The 19,785-nt window shown below is 33.5% G+C and overlaps 2 protein-coding genes across 2 annotated transcripts in view; one reads left to right on the top strand and one right to left on the bottom strand.

Moving 5' to 3' along the window:
- LOC134280002 (FH1/FH2 domain-containing protein 3-like) overlaps positions 1-2,998 on the top strand; it is a 52,368-nt gene extending 49,370 nt beyond the window's left edge. The window contains 1 exon segment of the mRNA XM_062762404.1: positions 1,262-2,998. Within this exon segment, the coding sequence (XP_062618388.1) occupies positions 1,262-1,335 (74 nt within the window). The 3' untranslated portion in view covers positions 1,336-2,998.
- On the bottom strand, positions 2,758-18,594 carry LOC134280003 (tRNA-specific adenosine deaminase 1-like). The gene is made up of 10 exons (XM_062762405.1): positions 18,341-18,594; positions 17,178-17,337; positions 10,980-11,054; positions 9,887-9,941; positions 9,665-9,798; positions 7,764-8,541; positions 7,418-7,599; positions 6,731-6,833; positions 4,579-4,668; positions 2,758-3,323 (listed from the first exon to the last, which is right to left on the bottom strand). The coding sequence occupies exons 2-10, from the start codon at positions 17,305-17,307 to the stop codon at positions 3,179-3,181; spliced, it is 1,692 nt and encodes a 563-aa protein (XP_062618389.1). The 5' UTR covers positions 17,308-17,337; positions 18,341-18,594; the 3' UTR covers positions 2,758-3,178.
- Between the last annotated feature and the right edge of the window lie 1,191 nt (positions 18,595-19,785).

The raw sequence follows: 19,785 nt of genomic DNA, 5'->3' as shown, positions 1-19,785 counted from the left end.
TGATTTGTAAACAAAAACTGTAGAGAAACCGGTGTGAGAACTATTCTAGCAAAGATTAAAAACATGTAGTAAGGATTTATCTATCTGAAAGCATTAAAACATTCGTTGATTTTTAATTATTAGAACCAAGTTTATTTTTAAAATGTCATGTCTTTTGAATCCTCGTACCTCTAACATGTGAAGCCTTATTTAAAATGACCTAATAATTAGCCGTCTCTGTTTCTGTAGGAGGTCTTATAAATGTGAATTCAGAGACTGGTAAGATAAAACCATAAAATCACAAGGTGATGGTGCTTGTTGTTTGGTAAAAAGAAATTCTAAGTGAAGCAATCCAAGTCAAATTAATCTGTACAGAATGTTGAAATTCCTTGTAAGACATAATTAACCAATTCCAGGGTGGAATGATGTGTGGGATGCAGAGACTGGTAGATATTTTTCTATGTAGTGATCTCAAGTTTGGATGTGTGATATTAAAATCTAGAGTTTATCCTAGCTAAACAAAAAACCTCGTATACACATTTAATATTTCACGATTTCTAGATTCTGATCACATCACCTTATGTTGCACAAAGTTTAAAAAGTACAACAGAATTTTCTAGTATTAAGTTTCACAATGAAAGCAATATAGTACATTTTGAATGACCAAATACTTGGTCAAAAATAAGGAAATAAAAATGTTTTTGAAAATCCATAAAAAGCTCCCCGAGACAGCATGTAGTTTAAGGAACGTTAAAGATAGCATGAGGAATGGTATGACAATTGAATTTGGGTTTGCTAGTTGTTTTGCATTTTGAAATATTTTTGTTTTTAAATCTAATATTTGTAATAGTTTCATTATGTGAGGTATATATATATGGCAATGTTAAGTAAATTAGATTGATTTAGCTCTGAAAAAAATGTTGACTTCTGTTTATAGATTTTCACATTTAATTGCTGAGTAGCACTGATAAAAGACAGCATTGAATACCATTATTAATGATGTACTATTAACATTCACAATGTGTTTAATAACTAGCATTTATTATGCCTGTCATTTTGTATATATCTGTAACTATAAATGTGGAAATGATATGTCAGTGTATAAAGTGTTCGTTAGATTGAAGGCATGGGAAATTTTTTTTTTTTTAGAAAATCATCTCTTATAAATGCATTGACGAAACTTAGTATATGTGTTGTTAACTGTCTATAACTTAATTATATTCTTTCATAAGTTTTAGTAAGTAGATTTAAATAACACACAAGTTTTTAATTTCTATTGCAGTGCGACGTACTCTGAAAAGTGGATTGAATTCTGATGAGATAGATATGGTGAACTCCTTCTCTGATGCAGTGTAATGGATGTCAAAGGGTACACAACTCTGGATTAAACAGCCACTGCATGGAAACTACATCGATTAAAGACCACTCTTTAAAAAAAGCCATAATAACTTTGTATAAATTATCTATTTTGGTCCTGTATAGTTTCAAGTAATAGATATCAAACGTATCCCTAGTGAACTAAAATGTTTGATGTATTTTAGACCATCCATGTATTGACCATACTACTAATGTTCAGTGTATTTATATTTATTACCATGTGTATTTCCTATATTTGATTGCTGTTTGGTTATTTATACTGTGTGAAGGTTTAGTCAACATCAAACTGTCTCTATGGAAGGAGTTGTCCCGTTCATTTAAGTCTTTCAGTTCAAAGTTCATCTCAGAAGTCCCTCATTTTATTCAAATCTGTATCCTCCATCCATAATTTAATTGACTCATATTTTAATAAGTAATCCATGAAAAGGGTGAACTTTTTTTTATTTCATAAGTTATTTGTCTCCATTGTATTTTTACAGACACAGGGTAAAGGGAGGTTACTCTACAGATAAATACACATTTTCCATGAAGTTTTTATTAAACATTTCTAAAGTACATTATCTACATGTACATGTATTTAAATGTATAATCATAAAACTCATTTTAAATTGTTGTTATTTCAGTATCCACTTTTAAATTGACATAAAATGAAAACAAAACTGAAGTTTTGAAAGCAAAAGTAATTTTGTACTGTTCAGACTGGAATTTATTTTAAAGTTGTATTTTTTTTTTGTAAGAAAATGTACTCATCACCCAGTGTTGACCAATTTTAGGTTTGGTGATGTGGTTTGACGTAATTTGGTTTAACATGGTGAATGAATGACTGTGATAAATTTTTATTTAGTTGCAGGAATCCTACAAGGTTATCTACTCTCCTATTGACTTTTTATATATTCTGTGATGCATTTGTTCTTTATCTATACTCAACTTCTTGTTAATGAATCTCAGAGATTTGTTGTCTTAAGTTCTCAGATTTAAAGATTCACTGAATGTGATACAGGTATTTTATGCTTTGATCAAGTTTTGAAATGCACTTTATCATTTAAGAGAGGTAAAGGTTCAACGTGGTGCAGATTTATATTAATTTACTCGTAGAAAGTAAATGGACATTGATGTATAAAACAATGAACAAATTTTTATTTATTTCAGATTTTATGCTATATTTTGTTATGTTGTTAATCGTGTGTATAAGGGCAGGTGTGATGTGTTGTTATTCTATAGCTCTGAATGTAGTAAAAATTTATTGATGCAGTATTATTCAACAGAAATCTAACATTCTGTTTGTAATAACAGATATGTTATGGTGCTTTCATTGATTTTTTGCAATAATTTAGAAGTAATAAGCTTGGTTAGTTTGTTCAATGTAATAGTTAGTATTTAGTTGTGAAATTTCTTTAGTCCTTTGTTGTTAGGGGCAGTGGGCAATAATTGTCATTATCTGTCAAAATTTCATCTGTTTTGCCAGAAAAACTAGTCAGCCATTTTGTAATCTGACCTTTCATTTGACCCTTTCACCAGGACGCCACATTAGGAGTGTCTCAGTTTGATAAACATGTACACATCTTTTTTTATTCAGCATCACAGACAAATCCTGCCATATTTTATGTAGACACATTTTTCAATAAAAGTAGGGTGAAGTAAATCTTGTTGTCTTTTCTTTATTTATAAATAAAAATATCACAAGTAAAATATATTGTATGTGACTCTAACAAGGCCTGGAATTAACTTGTATAGATAATGCAGTAGAATTGTGATGAGTTGCCAGTAGTATTTCACCAATATCACGTAGATGTCGCTTCAGCTACAAGATTTCCAAATTTTCCTATCTAACATCAGAGTAGAATTTCAAAAGTTCCTCTGGTTTCTGGCTCCAAGAATTATAGCATGCTTGGAGTTTCTGCCAGGCTCTTTGATAATTTTCTGAGGCCATCTTCCAGTCAAAATAACTGGCATTTGGTTTTAAAGCACTGAAAAAATAGAGATTGCCTTAAAGGTGTTTGAAGACAGATTTGAAGCCAGTATTTTTTCTTCAAATTTTTGGTATAATAGCACGACTTGTGTGTTGCTGTAGAATTTCACACAGAAGTATAATAGAAAACTTATTACAGTGTACATTGTATATGGAAATTATTGAAACTGCAAATTTCAAGACATTTAATCGACACTTTCATGCATCAAACTTGATCCTTAATATTTAAGAACATTAGAAATTTTCTTATGTATTAATGAAATATATTAAAGCTATAATCCAGAAAAGTGAGAAAACAAAACCAGCTCACCAGTGTTGCCAGTCTGTGCTCAGTGATATGTGCAGAGTTTAACAAATTGAACACACCTTGTGAAATGTAGACATTAACAATAATGGAGCTCACTCCCTAATTACAAACAGAGTTTATGTTTTATGGATGTATTCAATTTGTTAAACTCGGCACACATCACTGAGCAAGGATTAACAATACTAGAGAGGTGGTTTTGCTTTCTGACATTTCTACTCTTTATTTTATGGATTATAGTTTAGTATTTTTCATGAAAACACAACAAAAGAACGATTATTAGCATTTATGCGTAATGTTCAATCCAGTTCATTAATTTAAATAAATATTTTTAAAAGGACAACATTACTACTTTTCTTAAGTATTAAAGATAAAATTTACTTTGTGAAAATGCAAACATGTATCAATCAAACACGTCCCAGAATTAACAGTTTCAATAATTTCCAGATGAAATAAGATTTTTTTTATATTTCCATGTGAAATGGCATGGAAACATGCCATAATATTATACCAAAAATTTGAGAAAATATGAACTTCAAATCTGTATCCAAGCACTTTTAAGCACATGATCTGGTCAGTATGCAATCTGGGCATCATGCTGACATCTAATTTGATGTACAATTGCTGCCTGTGGTCTACTATGGGATCATTAATGGGGTTCAATTTTTGTGGGCACCACTTTATACCCATAATTTTATCATCTCACTGAATATTGATGTACATGTACAGGCTACATGTATATATGTAACCACAAAATTTCATCCTTTGAAACACTTTATATTTTTTCCACAAAAAAAAAACCCATAAAAGAAAATAATTCAACAATTTAAGCACGGTAAAATAGGCTCAATGATCATACATGTAGGTTCTTTTCTGGTATCTTGTTTTTGGAAGAAAGGTTTTACATGAAAATCTTGATGGTCAGTGTATGCAGCAGAAAAGAAGTTACCTATTTTCAATGTGAGGCAGATTCTGTATCTCAACAGATTTCAGAAGTCTGACAAAACAGTTGAACAACTCTCTGCTACAGATCCTGCTCCTGAAAGAAGGATATGGAGATAACGAACAGTATTCATCTCAAAGACCATAACATATTAACACAAAATAAGAGCAGAGCAAACACAGACCCCCAAAACATCAGAGGTGGGATCAGGTGCCATGGAAGAGTGAGCATCCCCTGCCGACCAGTCACACTCGCTGTGTGCTCCTTGTCATGATCAGGAAATAACGGACAAGAGGCCCATGGGCCACATCGCTCACCTGAGCACTGTGGCTAGGAAAAAGTAGGAAATTGGTTTATTATTGAAAAGTTTTAATCCAAAAGAAGTCCCATGACCAATCATGGCTTTACTATTCTTGAGAAGATGATTTTTAAAGAATTTTTCTATGTATTTCTATGGGGGTCATGATTTGAACAAACTTGAATCTACACTACCTGGGGATGCTTCCATATAAATATGACCAATCATGGCTTTGTATTTCTTGAGAAGAAGATTTTTCAAGAATTTTCCTATATATTTCTATGTAAAACTTTGGTCGGCCATTGTAGCCCCGCCCTATCCTCGGGGGTCATGATTTGAACAAACTTGAATCTACACAACCTGGGGATGCTTCCATATGAATATGACCAATCATGGCATTGTTATTCTTGAGAAGAAGATTTTTCAAGAATTTTCCTATATATTTCTATGTAAAACTTTGGTCGGCCATTGTGGCCCCGCCCTACCCCGGGGGTCATGATTTGAACAAACTTGTATCTACACTACCTGAGAATGCTTCCATATAAAGATGACCAATCATGGCTTTGTGTTTCTTGAGAAGAAGATTTTTCAAGAATTTTCCTATATATTTCTATGTAAAACTTTGGTCGGCCATTGTGGCCCCGCCCAATCCCCGGGGGTCATGATTTGAACAAACTTGAATATACACTACCTGAGGATGATTCCACATGAGTTTCATCTTTCCTGGCCCAGTGGTTCTTGAGAAGATTTTTTAAAAATGCCAATAATTTTTCACTAATTCATAATTATCTCCCCTTGGAAAAGGGCGTGGCCCTTCATTTGAACAAATTTGAATTCCCTTCACCCAAGGATGCTTTGTGGCAAGTTTGGTTGAAATTGGCCCAGCGGTTCTTGAAAGAAGTCGAAAATGTGAAAAGTTTACCGACACATGATACGGACAGCTAGACAGACAGACAGACGGACGCCGGACAAAATGTGATCAGAAAAGCTCACTTGAGCCTTCGGCTCAGGTGAGCTAAAAAAATCCGTCGTCAATTCATTGTATAGATAATAGACTAACAATTGGTATGAAAAACATCAGTCAGCATTTGACTCAATGATAAATTGTATTTGCTGACAAGGTCATTGTATCGACCATAGAACTTAGAAATGATGACTTTAAACAAGACTGCTGATATTCTTGTTTCATCAACTTGCTTGTCAATAATTTACCTCGTTTTAGAAATTGTTCATACGTAGAGCATGCTCTTGTGTATCGAATCAACTGAGATATATATACTCCGTATGCAGGTGATGAAGGTATATTGCTGCATAAGTAAGGGAAGTTGACGAAAGAAAAGTTAAAGTCATCACGTTTATCATATAGCTTGGTTGTTAGATTACCATTAGTGTCTTTTTCAAGTAAAATATCCAAGTATGAAGCAGAAGTGTCGGACTCTGTGGTATCTTTTATCTCAAGCTCACCAGGATATACTGTATCAACGTAGGAATGGAAATTATCTTTATTAATTGACAATACGTCGTCGATATATCTAAATGTCGAGTTGAAGGCCACAGCAAGTGTTTTCTTGTTTTCACGCACAAGATTTTGCATAAATATAAATTCTGCTTCATATGAATATAAAAATAAGTCTGCTAATAACGGAGTGCAATTTGTACCCATGGGAATTCCAACAGATTGTTGGAATACCTGGTCTCCAAAAACCACATATATATTGTCAATAAGAAACTCAAGCATCTTCTTGATGTCAACTTCAATGAAACAAATGAATTGTATGAAAGAATTACTCTTCAGAATAAACTCAAGCTTATTTGACACATGGTGGACACAATGCAGCATTCCTTAAGTTTATACAGTACCTTGCTTTCACTGGATCTTTTAGACAGTCCTTTTTGGTGAGACCTTGTGGTTTGCCCTCATTGATAACTTCAGGTGTTTCCATGGAATCCCACCATATAATAGCTACAAACAACAATGTCCAATGAAGAACGATCTGATTTACATTTTTTCTCTCAGCTTTGTGAATATGGTTTTCCATCTCAAAAGGTAAAAAATACTGTAAACATTTGGCTGTGTATTCTTTTTAGCACCACTGGTGGAAAAAATTTTGCTAATTCAAGTACCGGTATGCTAAATGTCTTGCACATACAAGTTAGAATATAAAGAAATGTGTGAAATTGAGTCTAGGCTTATTTGATCAAAAATCAATATCTGCCAAATATCGTACATGCTAAATATAATACATTTACAGTAACATCTTAATACAAATACATTAAACCAGGATTCCAGGTTATTTCCCCTGTCTTTCAATTCAAACACATTTAATATTGAGGCATTAAGGGTTACTTGAGTTTAAAGAAATTAAAAACTTTGTGACAAAGCATTGAGGTTTTTTTTATACAGTAAAACGCGTTTAGTCTATTGCAAATTTATAACACATATAAATTTATCCATATTGAGGCAAATAAAATGAATTCGGACATAGCAAAGTAATTTCATAGGTCACAGTGACTTTGTTATAACCGAGTTTTACTGTATATACAGACCTGCTGAAGAGGGAACCACTTTTCCTTTTGACTGTTTGTCTACACAAGCTTTCCCATCACTAAACACTTTATCTGACTGTAGGATGGCTGGTCGTGTGACATGAAATCCCTCTGGCAGGTCTTTAATGCCCTCCGATCTTTCTATTACTGCCCTTGTTATTGCTTTTTGGTTGAATGGACACCTGTCAAAAAATTATGAACTTTTCCTTGTCATAAAATCTAGTTTGATATTCAACAAAATTTTAGTTTCAAGTTATTGGATTTTTGCAAATACATGTAACTATATCTATATGACTTACTTATACAATCTTCTCTTCTTGCAAAAAAATGAAGTGATTTTTTTTACCTGCCAATGATGATAGAGGAGAAATACACTGGCTTCTGAAGAAAATGACAGAGTAATGCCCCTTGACATCCCAGGACATTCCACCTGGCTATTTTGTCACTGCAGCTCATGGACAGAGTTCTCTCCCCTCTGCCAGGCTTAATTCTAAAGAGACCCACAGAGTGGTATTCTGACCCCACCCCAAGTGGATCCTCCCCTCCCCCTGCAACAGGCTTTGCTCCTGTCCTATAAATATCTTGCAGTCTATTTTGGATTTGGTTATCTCCCTTTGAGCTGCTCTGATTGTCCTGAAATTTTTCATTACACTCTAAGATGTCTTTACACTGAGATGGCAAATTCTGCTTTAGAGATCCTGATCTAATAAAATGCCCAGAATTCTGGTCACACTGTTTTATGCTTTCTGATTGGACAGGATGCTTGGATGACTGAGATCCCTCCTTCTGGTTTCCTTGGACAGAATGTTCTGAAGATGTGTCACTTTTATCTCCACAATAAAAACTACAGGACTGAATTTTTATTTCATCTTCGTTAATATTTGAATTTTTCTGATCCTTGTCTCCAACATTCTCTAAATAACTGGCTTTAATGTCCCCAGCTGCTGAGTCCCTGCTTTTACAGTGTGAACTGCTATCTGAGTTGTCTACTTTAGGACATTTGGCCATGCTGTCACTCTCTGTATCCAGTTTCCTCTTCCTACCATACTGCCAACAAAATGAATCCCAGTCAACTTCCTCTTTCCCAGACAATTCATCTTTGGGGAAAATTGAAGCATCACCGCCTGAAAGAAACTCTCATTACCAAATATTACAAAGCTCATCTCGACATATTTTGTCTGAGGTAAGGCAAAGATTCAAAGCACTCAAATATTCAGGTAGTGTGCATTCAAATATAAAACAGCTTTACAAGTTTGGTCCAAGTAGAACATATAAATACTTGAAAATGGACCTGCTTCAAAATCTTTAACTGTTTGATCATTCTGTAAATGTAAATCGGGTCCAACTTCCAAATCTGGTTTTATGCACCCCAAGGAATCACCAGATCAAGTTTCATATAGCTTATAGTGTCTTGGGAAAGGACCAGCTCTGTTTCATTACTCTGAAAAATGGAGGTCATATCCAGCAAGTCTGCAATGTGCATCCTTAAGATGCATTATCAAAGCAAGTTTGATCATGGTAGGGTTTACAGTTACTTGAGAGTAAACCTGTTCCAATGAATGCTAGATCAGATCCAGCTTCCAAAGCAAGTCTGGTACTGTGCATCCTTAAATGCATCATCCAAGCAAGTTTGATCTAGGAAGGCTTACCTAAGAATGAAACTACATGTACTTAAAAAGCTTTATCTGGTCACTTATCCAGAAAATGTTGGTCCAGATAGGGCTTGGTTACTTGGGAATCATGAGACCTGCTTCTAAAACTTAAGCCTGGTCTCTGAAAGCAAATCTGGTAGTGTCCATTCCATTAAGTATGATCCTTGAAAGTTAGGTTGCAGGCATCATTGGAACCCATGGGTACAATTACATGTGTACATTCAATGTTGAATGCAGTTTAACAAAGAGAAAACCCATGGTTTCCAATGCTGGGTCCAAGAAGGCCTTCTAGTTACTTGGAAACGAGACCTGCTCTTAAAATTTTAACTAGGATGACAACACAGATGCTGAATCTGGGGGTACAGCATAAATCCTTCTCGACTTCGCTGAGGTGAGCTAAAAGACCATCGTGATTTACTACTGGGGTAGATACATGTATAGTCTATTATTTTCAGTGCTTCAGTTTAAAACAAGTTGCCTTGTTAATTTTCAACATTCTTCGAAATAATAAATCAGTTTAAAAAATCAGATAGCTTCAAAAATAGATATGTCAAGCTTCAGCTAGTTTTGCTTTACTTCAAGGAAATATATTTACATGGGGTGTGGCTGGAGAAGAGATGGAAATGGACACCCGATTTAAGTCCACACTTGTTGGAAGTCATGTCCGGAGCTGTAAAAATATCACTCTTTCTCCCACTGTAGGCTTCTGTCAGCTCAGCATATAAATATCTAGAAGAAAAATGTTTCTTTCTATTCTTTTAATCATCCTTTTGAGAATATCATTTGCTAAGCTCAAACTGTGCATTCAAAATGATACCTCAGAAAGGCTCTCCGTGCCAGTATTTCTCCATGGCTGTCATTTACTGTATCACCTAGAAAAAGAGAGATTCTGACATTTTAAGTGTATCATTGCTGATATATAAATTTGAATTAATTTTAATTCTAGTTTCTAACTCAATTTTATACAGAACTACTGGTGAATGTTAAAAAGAATAGTAAGAATTGAATGTCATTCATTCAATAACAAGGTCGAACAAGACAATTGGCATTCCTTTTTATCATTATTTCAGTTAAAAACTATTTCATTAGGTGATCAATTGATAATGTGTCTGACAAAAAGATTCACACAGAATGCATTCGATAAAAGAAAAGTTAATGCAGAGAGATTAAACATGAGGCCCATGGGCCACATCGCTCACCTGAGTAGTTTTGACCATGCTGTTCTTTACTAGATTTCCCCTTGTAATACCTATTGTGACCCCATCCTTCCCCGTGGGGCATAATTTGGACAAATTAAAATCTACACAACCCCAGGATGCTTTCACATAAGTTTCAGATTTTCTGGCCCAGTAGTTCTTGAGATTTTTTTTTTAAAATCGGATATATTTCAATGCAAAACTTGGATTCCCTATTGTGCCCCCGTCCTACCCCTGGGGATCATGATTTGAACAATTTAGAATCTACACTACCCAAGGATGCTTCAACATAAGTTTCAGCTTTTCTGGCCCAGTGGTTCTTGAGAAGAAGCTTTTTTAATGACCCCATCCTATTTTTGTCTTTTCTTGATTATCTCCCCTTGTAAAGGAACTTGGCCCTTCAATTCAAGAATTTAAACTCCCCTTCACCAAAGGATGCTTTGTATCAAGTTTGGTTACAATTGACCTAGTGGGTCTTGAGAAGAAGTAGAAAATATTAAAAGTTTACGGAAAGACGGACGGCAGACAAAATGTGATCATGCAGAAAAGCTCACTTGGAGCTAAAATAAACTCTACTCCTAAGTTCAGAGTTGTCTGTGCAGACTTTTTTTTATTTGTTTTATAACAATAACATTTCATTGAGACTTACTTTTTAACCTGTAATTAGCACTTAAACTTTTATAACTTATTACTTAAGTTAAACTTTTTACTTACCATTAGGGCTTAGTTTACTCTTCCCAATGCACTTTGTCCCTGTACCAAGGGAGACAACTCTCATTTCTTTATTTTCTAAATGAAAAAATCATACATCAGTATAACCAGTATGTGTAAACAATCCCATATGCGGTATTTTTTTCCCTATTTTTTAGCTCAAGTGGTCAGAGACCGGAAGAGCTTAAGCAATAGTAAAGTGTCTGTCCGTCTGTCTGTAAACAATTTTTCAAAATGCTACTCCTACAGTTTTGGTCTGGTTTTAATATAAAGATGCAAAGAAGCAGAGTACATTTTTTTATTTATTAAATATAGGTCTAAATATAGAAGGCTATGTAAACATGAAGAAAAATTATACAAACAAAAAATTTGTCTTGAAATTAACAACAATCTTGATACAAATCCCAAAACATTTTGGAAAATGTTAAACAAACTAGATAAAATGCAGAATATGCATAACAACCCTCCTGATCTTCCCTGTGAAATATTTTACCAGTACTTCAAAACACTGAATACTGCAAATAGCAATCAGAATGATTTCCACAAATTCATTACGGAACAGTTTAATGTTTTAAAACAGAAACTAGAGAATGATGTTAGTCCCCCTATCACAACTCACGAAATAATGAATGCCATAAAAAATCTAAAGCAAGGTAAAAGTACATCCATGGATCTTATTTCAAATGAAATGCTAAAACATGGAGGCAGTATATTACTGAAACCACTACAAAAACTGTTCAACTTTATTTTAAACTCGGGACAATTTCCTACTTTATGGAATGAAAGTATTCTGGTGCTCTTTAATCTGGTAACAAACTTGATCCCTGTAATTATAGAGGTATATCTATTACATCAAACTTGGGAAAGCTTTTCAATAGGATTATTCATTTCAGATTGCTAGATTTTATTAAGGACACATCACTTATTAGTGAAAATCAAATTGGTTTTAAAGAGAAAAGCAGAACATCAGATCATATTTTGACAATTAAGACTGTAACCGATTATTATAAAAACAGAAAGCAAAAGGTTTATGTGGCTTTCATTGATCTCCGTAAAGCCTTTGACACTATATGGAGGGTTGGACTTTATTATAAACTTCTGAAATCCAATATACACACCAATTTGTTCAATATTATATTTTCAATGTATGAAAATACAAAAACTAAGATTAAGTTTACTAATGGTCTCAGTAAAAACATTCACATCTGAATGTGGTGTTAAGCAAGGCGATATTTTAAGCCCATCTCTTTTTAACATTTTTAGGTCACCTGAGTAAACTCAGGTGACCTATTGCTATCCGTTTTCGTCCGTCGTCGTTCGTCGTCCGTCGTTCGTCGTGCGTCAACATTTAAACATTTTCAGCTTCTTCTCTGAAACCGCTGAACCAATTTCAACAAATTTTGGCATAAAGCATCTATGGGTAAAGGGGAACAAAAATTGTGAATTTCGTGGTCCCTGCCCCCCTGGGGCCTGGGGGGTGGGGCAAAAACCACTAAAATTAGTGCAATCTTTAAAAATCTTCTTCTTTACTCCTGGACATCAAGCAGTCAAACTGTTGGTATGATTGTAATCAGCATTGAGTCCTCTACCAAAATTGTGAAATTCATGGCCCCTGGGTCAGGGGTTCTGGTGTTAGGGTGGGGCTCTATTGATTATAAAGTGAAAATGCATTATTTCTTTGAAAATCTTCTTCTCTGTTCCTGAGTATTAAATAAACTAATTTAGTGCATAATTATGATGAGCAAGAGTGTCTCTACATAAATTGTGAATTTTATTGCCCCAGGGTCAGGGGTTATGGTGTTAGGGCGGGGCTGTATTGATTATATAGTGAAAATGCATTATTTCTTTGAAAATCTTCTTCTCTGTTCCTGAGTATTAAATAAACTAATTAAGTGCATAATTATGATGAGCAAGAGTGTCTCTACATAAATTGTGAATTTTTTGGCCCCAGGGTCAGGGGTTATGATGTTAGGGTGGGGCTGTATTGATTATATAGTGAAAATGCATTAAATCTTTGAAAATCTTCTTCTCTGCTCCTAGGTATTAAATAAACTAATTAAGTACATAGTTATTATGAGCAAGAGTGCCTCTACCAAAATTGTGAATTTTTTGGCCCCAGGGTCAGGGGTTATGGTGTTAGGGCGGGGCTGTATTGATTATATAGTGAAAATGCATTAAATCTTTGAAAATCTTCTTCTCTGCTTCTGAGTATTAAATAAACTAATTAAGTACATAGTTATGATGAGCAAGAGTGTCTCTACATAAATTATGAATTTTATTGCCCCAGGGTCAGGGGTTATGGTGTTAGGGCAGGGCTCTATTGATTATATAGTGAAAATGCATTACATCCATGAAAATCTTTTTCTCTACTTCTGGGTAATAAGCAGATGAACTATTTACATATTTATGATGGTCTCTTCTTCCAGAATTGTGAATTTTAAGGCCCCTGGGACTGGGATACCAAAATTTGGGGGGGGGGGCTCTACTTATATACTGAAAATGAATTGTTTGAAATATGCTCCTTGGTATAAATCAAACATTTTTGATAAGCGAGTGTGCCTTTTCAAAAATTGTGCAATGTGTAGACCTAGGGTCAGGGATTCATGTGTGGTAGGAGCACTCCTGATTATCGCTGAATATTACTGATTAGTTGACATACATTTTTGTTCCCCTACCCTGCTTATGGGTATTAAGTAAACAAACCAAACAATTGCTAAGTGTATAGTTATGATTAGCATTGGTGCCTCTTTCAAAATCGTGAATGCAATAGCATCTAGCTTAAAACATGAACCAAATTCAATCATTTGAAAGTTGTTGCATGATGCTCAGGTGACCTATAAGGCCCATGGGCCTCTTGTTATTAATGGTATTGTTGATGAACTTAAAACGGGCAATTGTGATCCTGTTAAAATTGGTGAAATCTCTGTAAATTGCTTATTATATGCTGATTATATTGTTTTATTTATATCTGAAAGTAAAACTGGGTTACAAAATTGTTTGAACATCCTTGAAACATATTGTTCTAACTGGAAATTACAGGTTAATGTGGAGAAGTCTAAAGTTCTTATTTTTAACTCAAATGGTAAATTTTGCATGAATGAGTTTACATATAATGGAAATGTCCTTCAAACAGTTTCAAAATTTTGTTATCTTGGATTAACTTTGAAATGCAATGGAAATCTAAACTTAGCAATGTCAGTACTTATGGAAAAGGCCAGAAAAGCATATTTTAAGATTAAGAAAACAATTGGTTTGGATAATCCATGTAAACTTTTGGAAAAACTTTTTGACTCAATTATAACACCAGTTCTTCTTTATTGCTCTGAGATCTGGGGTATTTATAATAACATTGGTGAAAATTCTATAATTGAAAAATTTCACATGAAGTTTATTAAGGAAATTTTAGGAGTACATTGTAAAACTACTAATGCTCCTTGCAGAGCAGATTTAGGTAGACAACCCCTGTGGACAAAAATACCGTTTTCAAGTATAAAATTTTGGAACCATCTTAATTATTACTTCCAAGAATACTTTAGCATTTAAAATCTATAAAACAACAGTCAAAACAAACTCATGGACTAAAAATTTTTTTCACTTTTCAACAAGTTAGGATTTTCATTCATTATTAAAAAAGAAAATTCAATAAAACCACTTCTGAGAAGCATAAAACAAAGAATATCAGATCAATGCATACAAGAGGAATATGCAAAGATTCATAATTCATCGAAACTAAAATTTTATCAAGTTGTTTTTAATAATTTCAAACGATGCGGATACACTGATATATTAAGAAAGAAAACAGACAGATCAATTATTAGCAGATTGAGACTTAGTGCTCATAACCTTGCCATAGAAAAAGGAAGCAGACTTCACGAAAACTTTTCAAACTAACTGGCCAGTCGGACCAGTAAACTTTCAAAATTTACTAGCCCACCAAAATTTTTACTGGCCCCTTACTTAAAAAATGAAATAAAAACATTTTCTTAACTGTAAATTTATACATGTTTACGTACTTCAACTTTTGTAATGACGCCATTTTTCGCCCTTTGTCATTGGAACTTTGCACATTTTACATACTAGTTAATAGTAAATAGCTAGTTCCGGTTGTTACGTAATAAATCCATGTTATAATAGGGTTATAATAATAATACGATTCAACAACAAATCCTTGTTCTTTTTATTTTATATATTAATGAAATTACGCAAGTAAGTCAGTTGATATAAATTTTGACTGTATATGATTTTTATAATCAACAAGCCCATCGGACTCCTTGAATTTTGATTTTCACTGACCCGACATCAAAATTTACTGGCCTCGGTCTCCGGACCAGTGAGTTTTCGTGAAAACTGAGGAAGACATTTTTCTATACCCATAGATAAAAGAATTTGTAATATATGTAACACAGGGGAGGTTGAAGATGAATTTCATTTTCTCTTCATCTGCCATAAATACAATAATCATAGGTTAACTTTTGAAAGGAATTTGATGAATTTTTTCCATGACATGATAAAATATTAAATATGTCTATTACTAATACTCAAAAAGTTAAACTTTGCTTTAATAGCCATTGTCCAGAAGTACTGAAAATAACAATTTTTTTTTTTAACTCATTTACACGGTATTAAAAAATGTATTACATCTAGAAATGACTGCATAACATAATTATTTTACAAATGATGTACAATTTATCTATGATTATGTATAGCCTTACATTTTATACCAGATTATTGTTTATATATAATGAACAATTGATGATGTGCCTTTGCCAATTATTGTAATTGTGTTTGTGCCAATAAATATTTGTATTTGTATTAAAGTCAAGGACCATTATTCCATTTGTTTGATGACCATCATGGATTTTATTTTTAGCTCACCTGAGCTGAAAGCTCAAGTGAGCTTTTCTGATCACATTTTGTCCAGCGTCCGTCTGTCTGTCCGTCTTTCTAGCTGTCCGTCTGTCCGTCTGTCTGTAAACTTTTCACATTTTCGACTTCTTCTCAAGAACCGCTGGGTCAATTTCAACCAAACTTGCCACAAAGTATCCTTGTGTAAAGGGGATTCAGGTTTGTTCAAATGAAGGGCCACGCCCTCATTCAAGGGGAGATAATTGGGAATTAAAGAAAATTTGGTGGCATATTTAAAATATCTTCTTCTCAAGAACCACTGTAACAGGAAAGATGAAACTTATGGGGAAACATCCTCAGGTAGTGTAGATTCAAGTTTGTTCAAATCATGACCCCCGGGGGTAGGGCGGGGCCAAAATGGCCGACCAAAGTTTTACTTAGAAATATATAGGTAAATTCTTTAAAAATCTTCTTCTCAAGAATGACAAAGCCATAATTCATCATATTTATATGGAAGCATGCTCAGGTAGTGTAGATTCAAGTTTGTTCAAATCATGACCCCCGGGGGTAGGGCGGGGCCAAAATGGCCGACCAAAGTTTTACATAGAAATACATAGGAAAATTCTTTAAAAATCTTCTTCTCAAGAATGACAAAGCCATAATTCATCATATTTATATGGAAGCATGTTCAGGTAGTGTAGATTCAAGTTTGTTCAAATCATGACCCCCAGGGGTAGGGCGGGGCCAAAATGGCCGACCAAAGTTTTACATAGAAATATATAGGTAAATTCTTTAAAAATCTTCTTCTCAAGAATGACAAAGCCATAATTCATCATATTTATATGGAAGCATGTTCAGGTAGTGTAGATTCAAGTTTGTTCAAATCATGACCCCTGGGGGTAGGGCGGGGCCACAATGGCCGACCAAAGTTTTACATAAAAATATATAGGAAAATTCTTTAAAAATCTTCTTCTCAAGAATGACAAAGCCATAATTCATCATATTTATATAGAAGCATGCTCAGGTAGTGTAGATTCAAATTTGTTCAAATCATGAACCCCGGGGGTAGGGCTAGGCCAAAATGGCCAACCAAAGTTTTTAAAGATATATATATAGGAAAATTCTTTAACAATCATTTTCTAAAAAATAGCAAATCCATGATTGGTCATGGGACTACTTTTGGATTTAAACTTTACAATGAAAAGCCATTTTGTACTTTTTCCTACCCTTAGTGCTCAGGTGAGCGATGTGGCCCATGGGCCTCTTGTTTAACTTTATATTGGGTATGTTGTGTTGTTTTTTCTTACTTGCTACACACTATATATGTTCAGGATTTGCCGTTTTGTTTTTTCTTACTTGTTATAACTATACAGGATAACAATGTCCATTCTTTTTCTTTCTGAGGCTTCCCTTTCTTTGGTAACGACTGATATTTCTTGTAACATAAATCAGCAATTTTGTCTGCAAAATTTTCATCGTATTCCATCTTCCTTATAAGTCAGTTAACCTCCATCATCTGTAAATTTAATCAATTTCCTCAACTCAATGTACATTTAGTAATAAATTTCTTAGCTGCAGAACTGTAGCATTATGGTATTATATATTATTCTTTGACTATACAGCTACAGATCAAGTACTTTGCAAATGTGGAGGTCAGCATAGTTCGATCGCCTGTGGCCAGATTGCTCAATTGGTAGATCACCTGACCTGAGATTCAGGGGGCCCGGGTTTGAATCCTGGTCTGGTCCACAGCATTTTTCTCATCTAACATATTACACAATACAGACCAATAAACTTGCTTGTTTTTCTTAAATTGTTTTCTGCCATCCAACAAACCAATGCAATATTAAAAAGAGTCATTAAGTTTATTGGTCTGTAACTTTAAAGTGTTGGGAGGCGGATAAAATAGACAGATTGATTTAAAAATGTGTCTACAGAATTAGGGAGTGAAAAGTAGTTGATTGACCAATGCTGGAAAGTGGTAAACTTTGCAGTCATGCCCAGAAAATCTTGCATCATAAATGCATATTATTACATAAGTAATAATTAGGCTCTGTACATAGCATATTATGGTCAAAGACTAATTTAACTTAAATGAATCTGCCCACTCCATATGCATCTATCGATACCCCCTCTGGTCCTTTCTAAAACACATTAATTGTATACATTCATACCACAGCCACTTCCTTCAGAAATAATTTTTTAACCCATACTATAAGATAGTGTCATCATTATTAAATATGTACTATGGGTTAAAAAATTATTTCTGAAAACAAGAGCCTGTGATGCATACGTTGAGTGTTACTATATTTCATCATTTGATATATTTTCACTTGTGACTACTAATGAACATGTTTATACCACAGGAGTTGGGAATTTTATTTGCAAGTTAGTCCATCATTAAAAATTATCATGTGGCTCATGATTAGCATTTCACTTTGAAATTACTTTTGTTTAACAACTTCGATAAAATTTTACAGTAATAATTAATTACTGTTTGAATCGTCCAGTAAACTTACTGTAAGGGTACCAATCTATGAACAGAAGCCGTCTTTACGGGAGAGATGGGTCTTTTTACAGTGACAACTGCTGATGAAAGCCAATATCGAGGAAATTCTGGATGCAACACTTTGTGCCAGAGTCAGGCATAGTAAGTCAGATAACTAGACCATTGTATTCATTATAAACATGTACAACTGTACCATATATTCCAACATCTTCTCGTTCTTTCATGGGCCAACAGTAAGACAGAATAGAATTTGATGTCTTGAATGTGCACGTCTACATGATGTTTACATAAAAACAGAAGATGGCTTTAAAGGGAGAAAACTGCGTTTGATTTAATAGAAACTCCAGAAACTAAATTTTATCTTTATATTTATTTATTCATGTTCATATTATCCCCATAATAAAACACACAAAATGCACGCCAAATATATGATTATCAAATTACCACTGTTTGATTACAATTCAAGATAAAAAGAATTTGATCTCAAATAATGCTGTCATTTTAATTTGATAAATTAATAAAATGTTACTATTCTGTACCAGTGAAAAAAGACAAGATTGTAATGTAATTTGTTACAGATGGTAAGCTTGTTTATTTTATCAGAGCATTTTCAAACATTAAGAGTGATAAAAAGAAAATAATCAACATAAAACACTACATGTGGATCGAAGTAACACCAACTCAGTGCAGCAAAGTCACTTTGAATGTTTAATCCTAATTTTCATTTTATAAAATAAATGTTACAGCATATATGTATATCACAGACACAAATAATAAGTAATGTAAACTAGATCAGAATTACCGTATTAATCAGTAAATAAAAGAGAGGTCTGTAGTTTTATTTAATAATTATAAAATTACACGTATTTTCGTTAAAATTTCATAAGATCCAAATCAACCCCCCTTTTTATTTATACATACAGCATGACTTTTTAAAACTTTTTTTCAGTGACCACAATTACTCTCAAGTTTCATACTGACAATATTAAAAAAAGGGAAATTATGCCATTTAATTTGAAAAAAAAAAATCAATTTAAATTTACGCAGAAATTAAATCACATATGCCCAATAAAATGTTCGAACATTGAATGAATGTCAAAATACAAAAATTCTGTTTTGTTGTATTGATTGGTATTTTGAATAAAGCTGTATGTAAATACCTGTATTTACAATATTATACAACCTGATACTTAGTAACACAATGCTGAAAAACTTTCAATTCATCATGTTTTGATTGAAGACAGTAATACATGTAATAATCGATCACATTTTTAAATAATTATCTGCCTACTACTTACTGTTGGAATTAAAATCAAATATATATTGCAAATTTGAATTTTTTTTTAAAAAAACGAAAAACCAGATTAATTAAATATCTGCTGAATAAAAAAGTTTCAATTAAATACAAGCCACTGACATTACATTTATATTTGTGAAATAATTAGCATATTTTTA

The sequence above is a fragment of the Saccostrea cucullata genome, unplaced genomic scaffold (assembly GCF_032062105.1).
Source record: "Saccostrea cucullata isolate Sc308-1 unplaced genomic scaffold, CSIRO_AGI_Scuc_v1 ctg152, whole genome shotgun sequence".
Lineage (NCBI taxonomy): Eukaryota > Metazoa > Mollusca > Bivalvia > Ostreida > Ostreidae > Saccostrea > Saccostrea cuccullata.
Note: the sequence above shows the minus strand (reverse complement) of the source record. Positions and strands in the feature narration are given on the sequence as shown.

Coding starts and splice junctions, on each gene's coding strand:
- LOC134280003 (XM_062762405.1), bottom strand. CDS start 17,307: ATGGAATACGATGAAAATTTTGCAGACAAAATTGCTGATTTATGTTAC. Junction 11,055..17,177: donor ATCCTGTATAGTTATAACAA/GTAAGAAAAAAC, acceptor TTTTTCATTTAG/AAAATAAAGAAATGAGAGTT. Junction 3,324..4,578: donor CTGCCTCACATTGAAAATAG/GTAACTTCTTTT, acceptor CTATTTTTTCAG/TGCTTTAAAACCAAATGCCA.